General features: G+C 49.9%; 1 protein-coding gene across 3 annotated transcripts in view; it reads right to left on the reverse strand.

Moving 5' to 3' along the window:
* Positions 1-10116: 10116 nt before the first annotated feature.
* Positions 10117-19767, reverse strand: part of ARMH3 (armadillo-like helical domain containing 3) — a 125693-nt gene continuing 116042 nt past the window's right edge. For all 3 annotated transcript variants that reach the window (XM_027908011.1, XM_027908015.1, XM_027908024.1), the window contains exons 25-26: positions 16284-16400; positions 10117-10384 (exon numbers count right to left, since the gene is read on the reverse strand). In XM_027908011.1, the coding sequence (XP_027763812.1) occupies positions 10292-10384; positions 16284-16400 (210 nt within the window). In that variant the 3' untranslated portion in view covers positions 10117-10291. The remainder of the gene's footprint in view (positions 10385-16283; positions 16401-19767) is intronic.

The following is a 19767-nucleotide window of genomic DNA, read 5'->3' on the forward strand; positions in this document are numbered from 1 at the left end:
CCGCGGCCGCCGCCTCCCCCCGCCCCGCCGCCCGCGCCGCTCAGCGCGGCAGCGGCAAGGGGCCGGCGGTGCCGGGGAGCTCGGCGCGGCTCGGCACGGCTCGGCACGGCAGCAGGAGCGCGCAGCCGCCCCGGTCCCCGCCGCCGCCGCCGGGGCTGGGCACGGCCGCCCCCTCCCTCCCGTCCTTCCCCGCCTCCTCCCGGGAGCCGTCAGCCCGGCACCGCCGCCGCGGGGAAACTGAGGCACGGCCGGGGGGCGGAGAGCGGGAGCGCTCCCCTGAGGAGGCAGGGAGAGAGCTGCTCCAGGCTGCACCGAGGTGCGGGCTCCGCCGGTTCGGGAGAGCCCCGGGAGTCAGGCACCGCGCAGGGACAGAGAAGGGGACAGAGATGAATAAAGCGTGGGGCAGGAGGGGCGCAGACCCCCACAGCCCACTGCAGGGGATTAAGGGACCCTGAGCCCCGCGTGTCGGTGTCCCTGCACCACGGCTGCGCCCTGGGACACACAGGAAGGGAAGACCCCAGTCCCACCCACTCCCGCGCGGCTGTTGCCGTGGGGAGAAGATGAATGTAAAATTGGTCCGAGACAGGGGGAATGGGAAGGGGTCAATAGATGCAGAAGAGGCATGGGGAGGGCGGCAAGGTCCCCCTCCCTGCACCCAAGTGCAGAAGCAGGTCCCACTGCCGCTCCCAAGCCGAGCATGGCTTTCCATGCCGGCTGGAGCCTTTAGCAGGATTTTACCCCCATCTCCTGCAGCCCCAGGGAAAGGGTGAAGCAGCAGCACATTTGAAGAGGCTTCCAGAGGCACGGTGCTGCCAAGAGAGGAGCTCACAGCCCACCGGTACATCTGGCACTGGGAACTTGATGTCCCGCTGCTGCCCCTGGTTATTTGTTGCCATCTGTGCAGAATGCCATCCCGGGGGATGCAGACTGTGCTGGAGAGTCCCTGCCATGGACAAAGCCAGGGGCTTTTGTTATGCCGCTGCCCGAGCACTGACTGCACCATGACATTGGTCCTGAGCACATCTCAGGGGCTGCGCAGCTCCCAGCGCTTCCCAACACTTCCTCCCTTCATTCTTTGATCCGTGCAGAGAGACGGGGGAAACAGGAGCAGCGGGAGGAGGAAAGCATCCCGTCCCGATCCCTTCGCCCAGCCCAGCCCACAGGAGCCGCAGGGCAGAAGGGAATTCGGAGCAGCAAGGAGGGAGGGCCATGCTCACGAGGCAGCGTGTTGTCAGCGTGCTTTGGTGTCAAGCCATGAAAGAAGCCGCCTTAGCAAGGCAGCGATGCTTAGCAACTGCCTGGATCTAAAAATAAGAGCCATTTAGCGAGGAAAACGCAGTGGAGAAATGCTTGGAGAACTAAACACATTCCCCCAGCCCTCCCTGTGGCCCGGCCACTGCACAGAGCCTGCATGCACTGACTGGCTGAAGAAAAACTCCTGGGATAGCTCTCGCGGTGCCTGCTCTGCTTGGCCAGACAAGCAAAGCTAGAGCCTGGCCAGCCCTCTGATCACCTGTGCTTCTGGGCTTGCCCATCCTGCTGCTCCTTGGCCTCCTTAACCTCCCTCCTTCAACCTCTACACCACATCCTCAGCCGCATCTTTGTGGTGGCTCTTGGGGACCAGAAGTGTCCCAGAGAAGTAGGGGGGGGCAAGTGGGGGTGGGCAGCCTGTGTGATCTGTGCCCAAGCTCATCCACCCTGTCTTCAGCTTTCTGCGAGTCCACCCTGCTGTGGATGTGGTAAGCCCAGCAGAGCTGTACAGGGAAGTTTTCACCTTCTGCCATCCCTGGTCCATTGGGAGGCAAACATGGCTATTTTTATCCCAGCTAAGTGCTCCTGTTCCTGCAGGCAAGCAAGAGATGCTTTACCAGGCTGGGGAGAGGGGGAAAGTTGGGCAGTTTGGTGAGCAAGACAGGGTAGGATGAGGCAGCTCCAGGACCAGGCTGACACAGACTTCCTCCCCACAGTGTAGAAAAAGAGGGACACAACTCACTTGCCCACTGGTTACAGCTCCTTTCCTTAGCAATCATGAGAGCTGGGCATTCTGCCAGGATTCACAGCCTTTGAGCCTTTCTCTTCTTGGGAAAAATACATCAGCCTCCCTTAAATGCTCCTCTGGTCACTGGAAGCTGGGGGTCTGCAGGATGCCAGGGTAGAAGAAGCCCTTTATGCTGCAGGAATAGGTCTGGTCTCTACCTTCCTGTCCAGACCCAGACAGGGGTCCTGCTGTGGGTGCACTGGGTGAAGATACACCTCGGTAAACATGTGTGGCCAGGGATGGGCACAGTGACAAAGCCACCCCAGAGTGCTGAGCATCTTTTGCGGCACATCTCACTGGCACATGCAGCAGATGCAAAAAGATAGGGCCAGGCTGAGGAAAATCACCTAAGTAGCATCCCAGGCTTTAGTCAAAGTGTACCTTGCACAGTCCTGCTGCTGCTGGCCTCATCCACCACAAAAACAATCAGCAGGTCCAGGATGGGCAGGAGCCATCCAAAGGCAGGGCTGGTGGTCTGTGCTGCTGCAGATGACACTGGATTAACTGTTTCCAGAGGATGGGAAGAGCTCTGCTGGCTCCCGAGAGCCCAGATCCCTGTTACAAGGGGTAACCAGGAGGAAGGGCCGTGCCCTAGATGGCCAAGACACAGCATAGGCTCCACAGGCACAGCTAACCATGAAACCCATATTCCAATGCCCAGGGCCAGGGAAGTGTGGAGGGCTGCCAGGTGGATGGATCCAGCCCGTTGGGGCAGGCAGGGGTCCTGTAGAAACATCCTGGCCCCAGACTCATCTCTGGGACAACAGTAGAGACATGAGAGAAACAAGGCCACGTAAACCATCCGCAGATCTTGGCACAGCCAGCAGTGGGGTGCGATGGGGGTAGAGATCAGGGGGACAGGTGGGAAATGCAAGGAGGAAGGCAAGCTAGGGGCACAAATGGTGCTGCCCCCTGAGGTGCACCCCAGGCTGTGTGCCTCTTAGAGGCAGGGTGTCCCCAGGACCACCCATGCACCCTCGTCATGATGGAATTCACCCATTTGCATCAGCTGGGGCATGAGGCACGTCTCCTGATGGCCTGGCACTCTGTTCGGCAGCAGTGCTTTGGTAAGGGATAGCTGCACAGGAGTAATGATGCTCCACAGGCAGTAGAGCTGCAGCCAGGAATGGCTCTGAGTCAGGGCCAGAGGGGAGTATGAACAGGGTGATTCTATCCGAGGGCCTTGCTTGCCGTCAGCTAAGTGTGTGGCCAGTGCAGCCTTGTCATGAGTAACTGGGGAAGGGGACAGTTTTGGGGATGCTCCAGTGTTGACTGGGGCACTGGATGCAGAGCCTGGCTGCAGGTAGAGCAGTGCCAGCCTGCCACCAGCCTCGTCCAAACCCAGGCTGGACTGAGCTGAGCCCACCCACAACCACCGCTGCTTCTCTCAAGGAAACTCACCCTGCAATATGGGACTTACCCCTTCAGTTCATCCATGCCTTCAGCTCCTTTTTGGAATTCCCTGGCTCTGGGGGCACATGTTCCCACACGGCCCACAGAGCCCTGCTGAAAACCTCAAGCTCAACACAAAACCCAAGACAGTGCCAAACTAGTCCCATCCACAAAAGCATGACCTTGGAGAGGAAGCAGGAGTGCTGGGGTCTGCAGCCCCTGGACTGGGATACAGGAACATAGGGACCTCTCCCCCAGACCCTCTGCTCTTTGCAAATAGCCTTCTGCAGGTGTTATAGAGGGACAGGGAGAGGGAAAGACGTAATTTAACACTTCATTAGGTAACCACAAGGCATTGATCTGCCCTACCAGCCTGCACGTTCTATAATTGCATATCTCCGTTCTTATTAGTTCTATCGGAAAAGCAGAGAGCAGGACTCGGGAGTCTGATCCTATCTTTAGGAAATTTCAAACAGAGATGTAATTGCCTAGTGCTTTAAATCACGGTGCTTTATCCACTGTTAACAGTATTTTAAAGCCACGGTCATCAATAGCAGTCCTCGGGATGTGCTCCCGGCAGATGCTATTAATCCTATTTTGGCTGCGATCACCTAGAGCCTCTGGGCTCAGATTTACACTTGGAGGTAAGGGACAGCTCTGCTCCCCCAGCAGAGAGGACTCCCAGGCAGCTCCTGGGCTGAGACATGGGGTGCAGCACCCAGGCACTCGTCACAGTAGCAGAGGGCAGAAACAGGAGCTCCTTAAACCAGCTCCATCCCTTGCAAACATGCCAGCAAACAGCCCCCTTAGATGGAGATGAGCAACTTGACACCAGAGGCTATTCCCCTTCCAGGGCCCATGCAGCCCCCCCAGTCTGGATCAGGGATATTTATGGCCATGCAAGCGTCTGGGGAGGGCTCCAGGCAGGGCAAATAGCATCACTCAGGAATAAACCACAACACTTACTACATCTGCAGATAAAATGGATCTGGGTGGCATGAGACCAAGACAAGCCCCTTGGCCTCTGCAGAGTGACCCGTCTGGGGTCTCTGGTGTCCTGGGGAAGCAGCTATGGCAGAGCAGCAGGTCCTGGGCGGGCAATGCCTGAGGGGGACATCACCCAGGACATACTCAGGGCAAAGCTGCTCCCATCTCCATTAACCCACCCTGCAGAGATACAGGGGAAGATGGGACTACGGTGAGATTCAAACCTGTAGGGAATTTCAGCTGATGGAAATCTTGTGAGGCTGGAGGAGGAACAGATTATGCTGCAAGCTGCTGGGAGAGCCTTGCAAGAAGGAATGCTGCAAGAGGAAGGGAACCTCCTCTGTCAAATGAAAAACCAGCAGGTGTGAGAAATCTGGGTGTGCAGGAGGGAGAAAAAACTTCGCATCACACTCTGTATCCTCGAAAGCCAGTCACCTGCCTCTGCCAATGCCTCCAGGAGGGATTCCCCAGCATGGCCTCACTGCTGGGTGGGCTGTGTGGGGCTCTGTGCCCACCCAGAACATTTCTTTGCCCCTTCTGCATAACAGATGCAAAATCTGTGTGAAAAAAAAACCTTGGTTTAGGGAGTTGAGACTGAACTGGAGCATTCCCTGGCTCAGGATGTACCTCTAGTCTCATGAGTCCCCTCAGCATTACAAAACATGTCATGTTTGTGTGCTCAGTGCCTGTGGGCTCGGCTTTTATTTAAAGAGGAACCAGATATTATTTCCAATCTTCACTTGTGCCATGCTGGATGCCACACCAGGGGCTCTTTCAGCATCTCAGGTCTGCTATGAAAACAGGTGTGCATCTCTGTCATGAGTCCACACTGCAGACACACCTCCTGCTCTGCCAGGGCCCTGTGCCTGAGCTCACCTCCATGTGAGGGCATGTCCCTACTGTGACTGTGGTCTCAGCACTCTGCTGCCCATCCCATTCCATCCTATCCCATCCCATCAGCCTGGCAATGGTCACAGTAGAGGGGTCAAAAGCGGGCAAGGGGCCAGAGTGCCACAGGTGGATGCTGCTGGAGCATCACTTGCTGTAGGGCTGGGAGAAGGACCAGATCAGAGCTGCTGAACAGCCACAGGTCACAAAAGCATTCTTGCCCCTGGACGCTGCCAGGAGGGCCCTGGTTGAACTCTGGAGCAGGGGAGCTCCAGCTAATTAGTCATTAGTTGCTTCAGAAGGGAAACGAGCCAACCCAACCTCTGTATGCCCGTAGCAGAGTGACCTGTGGGCCTTGGGACACAGCCAGACTGCACATCACTGAGAAGTGGCTGAGGGTTCATCTCCCACAGCAGAGCTTTAGAAGCAGCCCAGCACGGTGGGTGTCCACCTCCCCAGCCCCTTCCTACCCCCACGGGACTCCTGGGAGCTCCCAGCCTCTGGCAGCAGCCTGGCGAGGCTCTGAGCTGCCCTGCAGTGAGCGGCAAGCCCGGCTCATTTAATCTATTCAATTGGATTCAATTTCCAGCCACATGATTCAATTAGCCCTGGAGGGACAGCACGGAGAGCAGAGGCTGCAGAGCATGGCCCAGCCCATGCTCCAGCAGCTGCCAAGCTGGGAAAGGGCAGCGCAGTGTGGGGCCACAGTGGCAGGACCTTGTACTTGTCCTGGCCCTCTGGGGTGTGCTGAGGTGATGGGGCTGCAGGGGATCCCCCTTTTGTCCAGGAGAGGCAGGGGCTCGTCTGGGCACAAGCTGATGGTCCTGAGTGATGTGTGAGCAGCTGTAGGGCAGAGTCTGGTGGAGCCCTGTCCTCAGCATTTACCTTTGCAGTCAGTCAAAACTCGGAGAGGTGACAACCACTCTGGATCAGATCTGAGGTTTGCATCCCTGAGCACCTGCCAGGGTGGCCTAAAGAAGCTTTAGAAAGACAACAGGAGCATTCAGCGACGCTCCCCCGAGGGTGCTGCCTGTCACATATATTTGGGATCACCTCTCTGCTTGATCAGTGTTGCAATGAGCTCAACTACACCGTGCTGTGATGGGGAGGACCAGGTCTCTTGACCAGGAGAAGGACTCTCAGTAGCCCCAGGGCCTTCCAGGTCCCACAGGCCTTGCAACAGCCCTTGTCCAGACTCCTGGCCTAGACTTCCATTCATCACTTACTTCTCTGTCTGCCCTCCTCCTGAAAGCATCAGCAAAGGCATTAATAAGTTCCCACTAGGAGAAAAACAAATCTTATCCCAGTCCCTTTGGATTTCTATACCTCCCAAAGCTGGGCTTTACTTCTTTCCTTTCAGGTTACTGCAGTAGCTCATCTGCCAAAAAACCCCATCACCTCCACAGGGACATACTCCCATCCAGCACAACCCTGCTGATCCCAACAAGCAACAAGACCAACAGGAGATGAGAACAGATATCCATAAGGCATTGGTGCTGACACCAAGATGGAGAGCTGCTTTCCAGCACCAAGAGCCAGCTGTAAATCTTACCAGTCTGCTGGCCACACACCAGTCTCAACACACATGATGGCAGTTGTGACTTGACAGGGGTAACAGCAACTCTCCCTGCCTGCCCTGGGACAGGCACCAGGACTCTCATGGAGGGCAGCTCAGTCCTGCAGAGGTATGGTCCCTGTGCCATGCAAAGGAAGACAAAGAGGTTTGCAAACCAAACAGAGCAGGTGGGTGAAGTTGCACCCTACCCTCTGGCTGCTGTACATGATCAGGGGTGTGGTACTACCTGCTCCTGGCACCTTCCAAGGAGCAGACAAAACATCACATGGAGCTGACAGCCCATGCAGGGAAGACTCAGCTCCCAAGCAGCTGCCTCTCTCAAGTCTGCATGAAAAGTGGGACCTGTAAGAGCGAAGGGAGACCAAAAAATCACAGTGGCAATTACAAAAAAATTTTTAGTAAGTCCCTCCAAAGTTTAGCTCAAATTCAATTATTCTCTTCCAGAATTTGGTCATTATTTTGTAGAATATTTGTCCTACTGCAGCAGCTGCCTAATTTAAAGGCAGCAATCTGGTATCTCCCCACACTCCCTGAGCCTCAGAAACAGCTCTTCCAATAACAGACTGAGTTATGAATTAGATACAATAAAATACATTCACCTGCTCAGATCAGATATGGGATCAAACAGGAAAGTTTGAGGCCATCAGCCACATCCTGATGCTGAACGTTAGTTAAATGACTCTCTGCTCCGTTCAAGCTGGCCTCAAAACATAAGTAGCAGCAGGGCGTTTAACAAAGCAGGCAAATGTGCAGCAGAATACGTGAGCAGGAGTTTGCTGACACCAGCAGCAGAGAGCATCACACTGTGCACAGACAGGTCCCTGTGTCCCCCGCTCACAGGCTCTCAGCCTTGCTCATGTTTTCCTTACTGGTAGCCCCAGGCATATATAAGAGGAATAGGGATGCTGACTACTGGCTGGTACCTGCAGCCAGGACCAAAGATGCAGCACGGCCATGCAGCACCACAACCTCCCTCTGCACACGCAGGACGAGCCCAAAGGCAGGCGACAGCCCTGCTGCTGCCAGTGTGCCACCAAATGGTGACAGGGCCACTGCCACAACCACCCCATTCTCCCCCTCCAAAGGACAAACACTGCACACTCTGGACAGTCAGGGCTCTGCTATTTATTGAGCTCGAGGTTTGTATGTACATCCACTTACAGTGCTTGGTTTGGTGACAGCATGACAAGAGGACGTGTGTCACAGTCTTCCCAAGCTCAGACTCGGATGAGGGCTGAGCTCAGGAGCAGATCTCAGTCACAGCCTGGGCCTCTATAATGATCCAAACAAGGAAGTGTCCTGAGGGAGACAAGACTTTCAATAGTTGAGCCCAGACTGAGAAGCTGAAAATTCCAGAGGTTGCCGAGGCAAAAGAAGACTCATCCCAAACTCTCTCAAGTATCTGACTAGGTTCAGCCTAACTGGGATCAGAGAACAGGAGGCATGTAGACAGCATGATGACTCAGTGCTCCGACAGTCGCGGTGCTGGGGATACATCTCCAGTCCCCTTGAGCAGGAACTCCCACCCTCCGAGGTGAGATCCCACACACAATCCCCCACACACAGACAGATAAGCACCATGTGCTGCAAACAACTCTTACTCATTTTTCACTGGAAAAGCTGCCTCTTCTACATGCCCTGGCCTGTTCTCAAGCAGTGATTTTATGGAGCCTGCTTGCTCTCCCAAGCAATGTCCCTCTGACATGTACACATTTCCACACACTCGCATGGCAGAAAGCAAATAAGTGTCTGGTTTAGTTGTTAAAAGCCAGACAATTCCCTGCTGAGGCATAGTGTCTTCTGCTGAAAGAAGCCACTGCTCCCAAGGAAAATATAGGGACTTCATCGGGTGTCATGCCCAGTGGGTGGCCAAGGACACAGCTTTCAGTTACCCATGCTCATAGCAGGTAAAGATGAAACATTAACACAATTAACGCACATTAGTGTGAATAAGCCTTGTCTATAAATGGTAGTAAATGAGCATGACATCCACATTACTCACACTAACCTACAAGGCTAAGAGAAGGACTAGGCACTTTTTAAAAAAAACCTGTTTTCTAGAGGGGGAAAAAAAAAAAAAGTGGATCTGGGACATAAATAACTTCTCTGCTTCAGTCCACCAAGTCAGGACAGATCCTACCAGCACTGCCAGGAGCTGAAAATGCACAAGCAAGGATCGGGTGTTTGTGCTGTGTTTTCCTGAGCTAAGAGCCTGACACAGCACTCTGAACAGGCTCTGCCAGGCCTAAGCACCTCTGAAGCACTGGCTCTGGAGCAGAAAGGTCTGCCTGTGCCTCACAGCATGATCCCAGAGATCTTCCTTAGGAAGTCCTCAGCAGACCGTGGCTGTAAGTTGCTTGGTGAAGGCAGGAGGGCAAGTGAGAAAGCGAAGTTGCTACTTCTCCAGCTGCATTTTAACTGTGTGCTACACACAAGGGAAAAAATGGGGACTTCTTCGTTCATGAAGGTCACCAAGTACCTGCAAACGTGTGCAAGGCAGACATTCCTGTGAGGAAGAGGAGGATTGTCGCAATGCGGTCTCTGATGGGCAATAAGGTGAGTGAGGAGGAGTCAGCCTGTCCTCTGCCTCATGAAAACCAAGTATCTAAAAATGTCCCTCAACCTTAGAAACAGCAGATGAGCTGGGACTACTGGAAGCAACAGTGACCCCAAGCAGAGCTGGTTCCACTAACAAAGTGCTGTGTTTGATGACACATGTTCTTGCATACTGGCTCAGACTGGACCCTGTAAGCCAATAGCCTTGGAGGCAAACTTTCTCCTTCTCCAGTAATCCGATGGCTTGGCTGAAGCGACACCTTCTGACAGCAGGAGTCAGCAGTGAGAAGGGCCTGCTCCTTGGGGAAATTTTTACACTCCAAAGCCATTGCCAATGGGTCGGCAGCAGATTTGACTTACGTTGCAGGAGGGCAGTTGATTACATCATTACAGTTGATTCAGGTTGATGGAAATGAACAGCCCACCCCTGGGATCAGAGAGCTTTCCCCATAGAGCAGGTGAGCGATCTCAACCCAGAACAGTTTCACACAGCTGGGCAGGTTTTATTATTTTGGTTGTGAGCTCTCCCCAGCTCTGCTACAAAGGTTTCCAGTGCATCTTCCCTGAGCCTGTGGAGGGAATCTCCCATTGCTATGTCACAGGAACGGCTCCCCACTCCCACGACACCTTAAAAAATTGCTTCCTCCTCAACACGCCAATCACCACTCCTCAGCCCAAGTTCTGTTGAAACACATTCCATTGGGATCAAAACACACAGCAGCAAGGCTTTCCCCTAAAAGAAACACAGTCCCTTCTGCCGGCGGAAGGCAGGGGGTGACCGGTGCAGAGCTGTAGTGTCCCTGCCCACACAGGCCCGTCTCTGCTCAGCCCGGCGCAGCGGCAGCGTCCCCGCCTCAGGAGATCGTAGAGAATTCCTTCAGCAGCAGTTCCTGGCTCAGCGTGTTGAAAGCAAGGTTCTTCCTCACGTTGATGCTGATGGACCGAACCTGACAGAAACAAAACAAGATGTTTTAGCCAAGGGGACCCCTCCTGGCTCTTCAGGAGCCTGGCAGTTTTGACACCACTGACCTCCATGCTCGGCATGAAACTGTTCTGCACAGTTACAGCTCCACAGAACTTGATGCAGCAAGCTCTCGTTGAGACTCCAGCTTAGCAAGAAAACACTGAGATTCAGCAGTTTCCTGCAATAACTGAAATGTCTACAGTGACATCCCAGAAAGAAGAGTAAATTCCCAATGAGACAGGTGTGGGAGAGAATGCTCCGTTTGGATGCATGAGCTATGATGTGTTTCCTGTTTGGGGCAGAGATGGAGAAAGTGAGCACTTCCAGGTTGCAGCTGGAAGATCATATTGTATCAGTGCCCACTGGAGTGCCAGCCAGCATTTTCCTGGACTGATGCAGAGCCATGGCCTCTGTCCTGCTCCAGAACCCAGAGCCAAAGATACAGACTCAAGGAAAGTTCAGAGGCTGTGCCACTAAGCTGAAAACACAGATTATCACCCAAGCTGGCAGAAAACCCTGGGTTCAGAGCCAGCTGTGTGTACTCTGAGTGCCTTACACTTGCAGCTGGCTCACTGACTGTCTCTGAAGAAGAGACACCTTTACCCCTCAGTGACACCCAGACTTCTGGTTGCCCACAGAGCATGAAGGAGAGCTGGGTACTGTTGCGCAGCCGCTTCCCTCCCCCCTTTGTGCCTGCAGACTCATTGGCCGAGCACACAGGCCCCAGACTGGGCTCAGTCTCAGCTGCACTTGGCAACGAGAAAACAAAGTCAAACATCATCTGTGTCAGTGCCTGTGCAGCAGTGACAGAAAGCAAAACTGACACAAGCTCATCCAAACAACGGGATTACAGTTCCCAGAGACTCAGAGCCTGTGATAATAGGGTTGTTGCTGACCTGGTTAGTGTTTTGTGCTTTTTAAAAGCACTGGGTGAAGAATTAAATAGAAGCAGAATGAGGAATCCAACACTGGGGATGGAAAAGCACATAAATATACATATACAAATATATATATATATACACTGCTGAGGGTCCCACTTGCTGCCCTGTTGAGAAAAAAAGAAGGGAAGGGCAGAAAGCTCCCCAAAAGGCAAATGTGTAAGACAGGGAAGGAAATCAAAACATGGAAGATTAACAAGGAAAGCTATAAAACGAATGCCAGTGAGCCCCATTGCACAGATTCTAATAACCTGAGCACGCTAGCAAAGGTGTCTATGCCTAAAGACAGAGTATTTAAGTTTCATGTCATCTGCAGAAACCACAATCTCTCCTTCATTAGCATGCTTGGCACAGACCCCACGTGTTCCTTGGAGTACCCCCTTCTCATCTCTCTTCTCTAGGTTCGTTTTGACTTACTCCATCCTGAAACAGTTTGGGATCACGACTCTCAAGATAACCACAGGTTATAGCCTGTGTTAACCACTGCAAGTGGTCTCCAGAACACTGGTTTGCACTGGGCTCTCTTGCTGCCAGGAGACAGGAGTCTCACTGACAGGATTTGGTCCCACTCCTACCAAGTGCTTCCTATTCCAGGGATCTAGTCAGTTCTCACCAGAGGGAAAGAACATGGCTAACCAGATTCAGAGAGTCCTCATCCCTGGGGGTCATGACTGCCTGCAGAAAAGGGGTAGATGTGACATGTAATATAAGCCTTATTCTGACTAGAAGCATTTCTATGGGTCCCAGCAACAGAAAGAAAAAGCAGAAATGTGACCCTGGCCTTAGGAACTGCCAGGGGCAGGCAGATTCCCAGTTTGTATACACATCAAGTTCTCCAAGCAGGATATGCAGAAATGTCTGCAAGCCCAGAAAGGGAGGAGTGGTACGATGAGAACACAGGGCTTAGCAGAAATTGTAGCTATGGAGTGGAGCACAAGAAATTAATTAGCCTGATTAGTTTGCAAAGAGAAGGAGGAATAGAGCAAACACTCTCTAATATGTAAAATGAGGTCAAAAAGAGAACAGTGAGTAATATTTATCTGGCTCCCCAGGGATGGGGCAAGAAATACTTAGCCTAATTTAAGACAAAGAAGATTTACATAGGAAAAGAGGAAGTACTTCTAAACCTACAGTTTGTGAAGCAGTGGAATAGCTCACCTGTGGCTACTGTAAAGCTGTTTTCACTTAAAGACAGCTTTGGGTTTCAAGAGGAGTTTCAGACACAGAGTTTGGTCAAGAGCAGTCTAGCTGGACTTAGATCTGCTTTTACACAAGTTGGGGAGAAGAGTGGCCATTACAACAACACATAAGACTGATGTTTCTACAAATCTCTGTCCAGCATTTCTTCTGCTGTGAGAAATCAGGCAGCCCTGAACCAACCCACTTGAAAGGTAAGAATAGCTCAAATCAGAGTTAAATCAAGTTATCTCCACCACCAGGGCTCCGCACAGGGAGCCAGAGCTCATCCTCCTTTTGGGGTTGGAAGACCAGACAGTGACACCGAGAGGTATCAGCCTGTAACAAGGATAAACCTTAGAAGCTTCCTGTGGTCTAGCTGAGCTGTTTCATGCATGAGGCTATACCCCAGGACTCCTCCTAGCCCACTGGTGCAGCAGGCAGTCCAGGCCTGGATGCCAGACTGGAAGCTACCAGATCACTCCAGGGTCACTTAAACAAGGGTCCCAAAACCACAGAAGGCAAGGTCAGATCTTTAACATTCACTCTTCAGGGAAGTAAAAGCAGATGACATGTCTTCTCTTGCTTCTGTATGGAGCACTAGGGCCAGAAGAGCTTTTAAAATTGTTTTCTCCTTATTAGCCCACAACCTTTGAAGAAATGGGAAATGCATGAAATGCTGACATCATCTGGAAGATGATAAGGGAATGAAGGAATGGATGAAGCGATGGCATTAACCATGGGAGGAAAACATGATTCAGCTCTAGTTTTGTGTGATTATAGCTGGATGTGTGCAAAGTTGCATAGACACTCCTATTTCACAGCAAGTCTCATCAATTAAACCTGTTCCTAATCAACAAGCAGCTCTTAAGATATTTGTACAATGGGAGGATGGTTTACACTGACTGCTACATCTAATTAAAAGTCAAATTAATGTAATTTCCCCTGCAGAAATCAATCCCTAATCAGACTATACTGAAGTGACAATGAGACTATTGAAATCTATCAACTGCAAAGACAGGGAGTGCTTTGGAAAGACGCTGAATCTCTTTCCACACATTTCTTCAGCTGCAATGCAAAGGTCCAAAAGCTCACATCCAAACTATTCATTCTATCAAAGCATCACAGTCCTCAAATGACATCCCTGAGGCTTCAAAGGAAAAGAAATAAAAAGTGTTAGAAAACTTCCTAACTTCCTTCCTTTAGCCCCTCAAAGGCACCACAACAGGCCATAAAACCCAGTTGATAAAACAATCTGCACATCACCTTCCACCACAATGTGGCTGCAGTATCACAGTCTTTGAAAGCTTCTTTGTAAAGGGAATGGGGGAAGAAAGCAGATTTTTCTTTGGGATTAGCAAGAAAGAGCAGCACTGAAGCAAAGCCAGAGAAGCGAAGCAGTGCGTTAGCAAAGCAGGTCAAAGGAGTGAGAACAAGATTTCTAAGCATAAAGGAGCCCAGAGAATGGCATGGGGAAGCTTCTGCTCACTCACTTAATGGGAGCACACAGAGATGAAAAGGTGGCTGAAAAGGAAAACGACTCCTGCGAGTCATGCCCCACCCAAGAAGGGTTTCCTTTAATGCAATCACGTAGATAGTCAGAAGAAAACCAGGTAGAATCTGGAAAGAATTATTTGCAAACAGATCCTGTTCAGGAAGACCTGATGGGACAAGCATGAGTTTGGAAACCATACTGGAAACCTGTAGTTCACTATCAGCCCTGCTCGTTTGGCACAGTCCACAAAGAGAACTGCAGCAACTTCTCTCTGCCCCCTCCACAAAATCATCCAAACCTAAGTAGTTAAACACAAAGCATTGGGTAGCAGGGCATTATCCAACATCAGACCGGCTACAGAAGCCAAGGTAAAGACTCCGAAGCTTCACAAAAAGGAAGCAAAGTACGTGGTTTGAAGAAGCTATGGGGAGGACAGGTCAAATTCGGACCTTTCTGATGAGTTATTTGAACAATTAATAAAGCCATCAGTTACTGTGCACCTAGAGAAAAAGAGAGCAAGGAGGCCGGGAGGCCAGCTGGGTTTGCTGAAGACAAATCATAACATATCAGGTTGATTTCCTGCTGTGTTGAGGGAATGGCTTAATGGAATGCAGGGGATTTTCTGTAGCTGTGAGTAAAGAACATTTAATAGGGTCCCAATTCTCAGGGCATCTAGAGATGTGGATTAAACAGATTCACAACTGGGTCAAATCAGCACATTTATACAGTAATTATTCAGGCTTTAATATGCTCTTGAGGAGAGGGTCCCAGGGGTACCTGGATGGGCAATTTTCAGAAGGGAGTTGACAGGCTGGTTATGCTAAACCGATTCTTAAATGATACAAAATTGGGATTTCAAGAAAAAAAAAATCAGTCTAGGAAGAAAATAATTTAGCTGAAGTGTTTTGTGGCTGTGATGATCATAGGACTGAGAATGTCATTTTAATCAATTGGCATGATCAGCCTGAGCTTCTGCCAGGCCAAGTGGAAAGTGGGGCATGCAGGAAGCAGAGCAGTCATGTGGCCAAGAGGCTGGGGAAGGAGATGCTGGCTGAGGATGGGAGCCCTTGGGACAGAACAGATGACAACAGAAACAGGAATGTGCCTTATTTCCACAGTACAGCAATAGAGGAAGTCTGTGTCACAAGAAGGCTACGGCCAAATTTCTTTGCATGTGTTCCAGAAAAGGTATTAAACAGTGAGCCAGAGAGACAAAAACAGGCACAAAAGAACACAGAAGAAAGGCATGGAAGTGATTGCAAGTGGTTTTGCCCGTATACTACCCAATGTCTGGAATGACTCCAAAAGCATCCCATAAAAGGAAACAAAACCAATTCAGGTGCTTGCTCCGAAGCAGAGTAGACAGAGGAATGCACAACATTCCCAAATTAATGGAGGCTCGTGATGGAGTGGGCAGGCATCAATACTGATGCCTCATCAATAGGCAAGGACAGAGCTGGGAGAGAGAATCAGCTCTCAAACTGGTGGAGAAAGCTGCCACAGTTAGAGATCTCTCCCTTCGCTGAAGCTGTAATGATTCCAGAGTGAGGAAAAACAGGCTTCCCTCGGATACCAGACATTACAAAAACTCTGCCTCCCTGTTGATGTGACTCTTGGACAAGAAAAGTTGCATCAGGGCTCTCCAGAGCAGGAGAAGCAAGCCAGCTTGCTGAAGAATATAACGACAAACCCAAATTATTTGGACACAGTTTTGTCTTCACTCTATTAGTTTTGTGGGATTTCCTATCATCAGTATTGTCCTCTTGCAGAAGGAGACATTTCTAGGAAATGCCTTCACTTTCTTTGCTTGGGAACCCTATTTTGTGAGTGAGGGAGGAAAGCAACAAGCAGGAACATGTTTCACCAGCATCACACACTCTGCTCAGTCCCACACTTTGTGCTCCCCTTAACAACAGCAAAAAAGTGAACTTGCTCTGTGCGATAAACCCAAAGTGGGAGCAGTCAGCTTCTCCCTGTGCAAATTTACCAGTACAAAACACAGAGGATCACCATGGCAAAAGGGTCAGACACTGACCAACCAGTGCTGGCCTAAGCAGTCTGAAGGTTCCTCTTCAGCCACACAGAGAGCTCCAGGAAGCTCTCAGATCTGTCGAGATACACAGTGTCTGTCCAGATCCTACTCCTACCCTGTCTTTAGAGGCAGCCCAATGGAGTGACAGGGCTGCTCAGCTATACCCCTAATGCCACTGCCCAGGCCATAAGAAAAGGGTCTGAAAGAGGGTTGTTGATTCTGCAGAGTCAAGTCAGCTTACCAGCTCTTTGAAGAAGGCAGCCTCTTTATGCTGCTCTGAGTAGCGCTCATACTGGTCCAGTCCGTCCTGCAGTTTCAGGGTCAGCGTGTCATAGTTGGATCGCACCACTTCCAAAACCTGCCAAAGACAGCCAAATACAGCAGAAGAGTCAACATCCACAGATACCTCACCACAGGAGGAGCAAGGCTGAGACAGATCACAGCTCTGGCACCTAAGTTGTTTTTGCACCATAGGTGACTTTAACAGCCAATATTTGTCTTGTAACTGACAACACAGAGATGAGCACTAAATGTTTCCTAACGACAGTAAGGAAGACTCCTCAAATTTATGGAATTTCTTCATTCAGGAGAATAGTGGATGGAGCCTATATGTATGACAGCAGCAGCTTTCTGTCACCAGAAGTAGACACGATCTCAATAAATTATGCAGCTAATTACCACGTTTGCACCCCAATACCACACAGGAGGCACTATACACACACAGGTTCCCCTGACCCCACAGTCCTTCCAGGGCTAGTTTTGCCAGCACACCTCCCATCTGGCTTGGGAATCACCATTCACCACCTACTAAACCACCAGCTTCTACAGCTGCTCAGGTCAGCTTCCATACAGAACACTGCACTTCTCTCCTGATAGGAACAAGCTTCTGACAGGCACTAAGAGAAGACCAACCCTGGTGCAGACTCTGCTTTTAGAAAGAGATGAAGACACAAATCCAGGACTTCCCGCCCAGGAGATACTTCACTATCCCCCTTCACTGCAACAAAAGCACTACAGCTTTTATTACTGCCCTACTCTGCTCTCAGCACTAGGCTATACTTGCAAATTCATTACTACACATCTCTGTCCCATTGAACTATTCATTTTCCTAGCTAGGGAACACCAAGAGGGAGTCCCACGATGAATTTTAGCTTCAAAGCATTGCACAGACTAACATATTCCTCAAAGCATTTGTGAGATGGTTAGTAACAATAATGTTCCTAGAAGGAACCATAGAGCTCAGCACTCCTGGGCAAACATGCTTGAAACAATTTTCTTAAAGACATGAACTTCCTTCTAGGCTGTTACTATTTGCTCTGAGAGCTAAACAGAATATCAGCATCTGAGGTTTGCACTACAGTAGCCCCCACTTATGACAAGGCTCAGCCAGGAGGACACATAGTATAAGGTACAAAGGAAAAGGACTCTGCTCCAAGGCACCACAACTCAGAAAAGATCCTAAGAAGAGCATTGCAGAGGATTTAAGACAACAGTGACCAGAACAACGAAGAGCCCTTGTACTTCTCCTTTTTCCTCACAATAATGTAAACACTACCCTCTACCCTCCCTTTACGCAGCTGGCACTCCTGCCCCTTTACAGGACTGAATCCTGTCCTTACATCCTTTATGCCAGGAAACTTGGACTTGCTTAGGATTCCTTCAAAAGCTTGTTTCCTCCAAACTCTGCATGTGGCAGTGGTCCACAGAGACACGCAAGCTAGAGCCTGAGGTGGCAGAAGCCACAGGGCATCACCTAATCAAGGACTGGGGGCAAAGAAAGGGTCCCAAAAGCGGTTCCCAGGTGAGATGGTCATACAGGTCACTTTTCAGCTCAGCTGTCCTTCAGCACTGCAGAGGCAAACTAGGGGTAGGAATAAGCATTTGGACTCAATCTCAGAGGTCTTTTCCAACCTAATTGATTTTAATTCTGATTCTAATTCTGCAATGTTACTTAAGAACAGCCTGCCAGTGTCCTGCTGTTGTGAAAGCACACAGCCTCCTCTCCAGGACTCATTTCCTAAAGCTGTTTGTCAGCTCCACTGCCAGATAGAAAGAACCCTCTGCAATGACAGCGATCTACAAATTCAGCCTGTCCTTCTTGTCCCTTTGTGCCAAAGTTGCAAGAAGTATCACAGAGCCAAGTGCAGTGATGAAAGAAAGCCACCAGGGCACAGGAATAACTATCCACTAGGGATAGATCACAGTAGTATAATGCACCTTCTTCTGAACAATAAAGAATTCAGCATCCTGCTCCTGTCAATTGGAGGAAGCCAAACTGACCAAGATTAATAAGCTGCAGGGGAGAAACCTTGTTTGAAAAGTGAGGAATTGAACAGGCTTCTCCAGCAGTAACTCAGGGTAAAGACATTTTACTCAGGGCTATCCCACTCCCCAGGAACCTTCCCCTGGGCTCCTCTTCACTCTCCTTGTATCCCCTTATGCAGAACCACGCACAGTGTCATAGAGGTGTGCCCAGACAATGGATGGACATGCTTCTCCACAAAGATTCCTCCTTGCTAGCTCTGAGTAGAGATCTTTTCAGATATTCAGAGGTATCCTCAATCCATGGTAAAGAGAAGTAAACTCTGAGGGCACTAGTAAGCTCTATAACCAGTATCCTTCAAATCAACCCTCCTGCATCCCCTTTGAAAGGCAGCTAAGAACTCTGATACCTTAAGAGGAGGACAGGAAAGGAACAAGAGGCCCCAAAGTCTTTACTATGTTACCCACTACTTATTATAGTCTCTGCAATGAACTTGAGATCAGCATATCCCTTTAGCTACATATTTCACTGGCTTCCACTCCTTAACTCCTTTAATTATGAAATAGAACTTAAAAAGAAAGAGTAAGTTAAAAATAAACAGCTTTTCCCCACTGCCTGATAATTTCCCTTTCTTGCTGTTGCTGAGAAAAAAATGCTACGTGGGATCTGAGATAAACCCACTCACAGATAATTTCACTTCATACCTGGTAATGGATAGAAACTGTTACTGAGATTAGGACCTGCCATCCTTGAGACGATTTAATCTGTTCTTTAAGATGCAGCTGCTAGACAGAGGACAGCTTAAAGAGCAGCAGAAGATATTAAGAGCATCTAACATGAAGGTCTAAAAGGTATCAGCTTTCTACACAGATGACAAGGAACTCAAATTCCCTGTGTAAGAGAAGACTGTGTGTTAGCATCCTTCGCCCTCCTTACACGCTGCTTTGACTTTTGCTCAGGAAAACTACTGCAGGAAGAACAGCACTTTTCGTTAAACACACGAGATCTTTATCTGCACCTTTCCATCAAATAAAAAGAACTAGAGGAATTTAATTTTGAGATTAAAGCATTTCTCTTTCAAGGTCTTTTCCAACCTGTTCTTCCTAGAAGTCTCTAAACTAGAAAACATGAATTCCAAATGGTGAAGTATGAATGACTTGAAAGAAGGGACTCTTAGTTGGACTCTTCCAAACAGATTTTAAATAGTCATTCAGATTTTTACAATCTCACGGGCATCTGGAAAAACACCAGTTCTAGTGTCAGGCAAAGAGAGAGGAATTTGGACTGTAGATTATTTCAAAGGAGCTTGATGTGCCACTCCTCAGATTGCAAGGGTGAACATGTAGGGCAAGCTTTTTTTTTTTTTAATGTTTTACTGGATCTTTACATAGAAAAAAAAACCCTAATGGACTCACAATCTGAAACTCTTTTTGTCGGTTACCTTAGGGGGATTGGAGTCCTA

The sequence above is a fragment of the Empidonax traillii genome, unplaced genomic scaffold (assembly GCF_003031625.1).
Source record: "Empidonax traillii isolate 1590-97213 ecotype Southwest subspecies unplaced genomic scaffold, ASM303162v1 scaffold27:size3997909, whole genome shotgun sequence".
Taxonomy (NCBI): domain Eukaryota; kingdom Metazoa; phylum Chordata; class Aves; order Passeriformes; family Tyrannidae; genus Empidonax; species Empidonax traillii.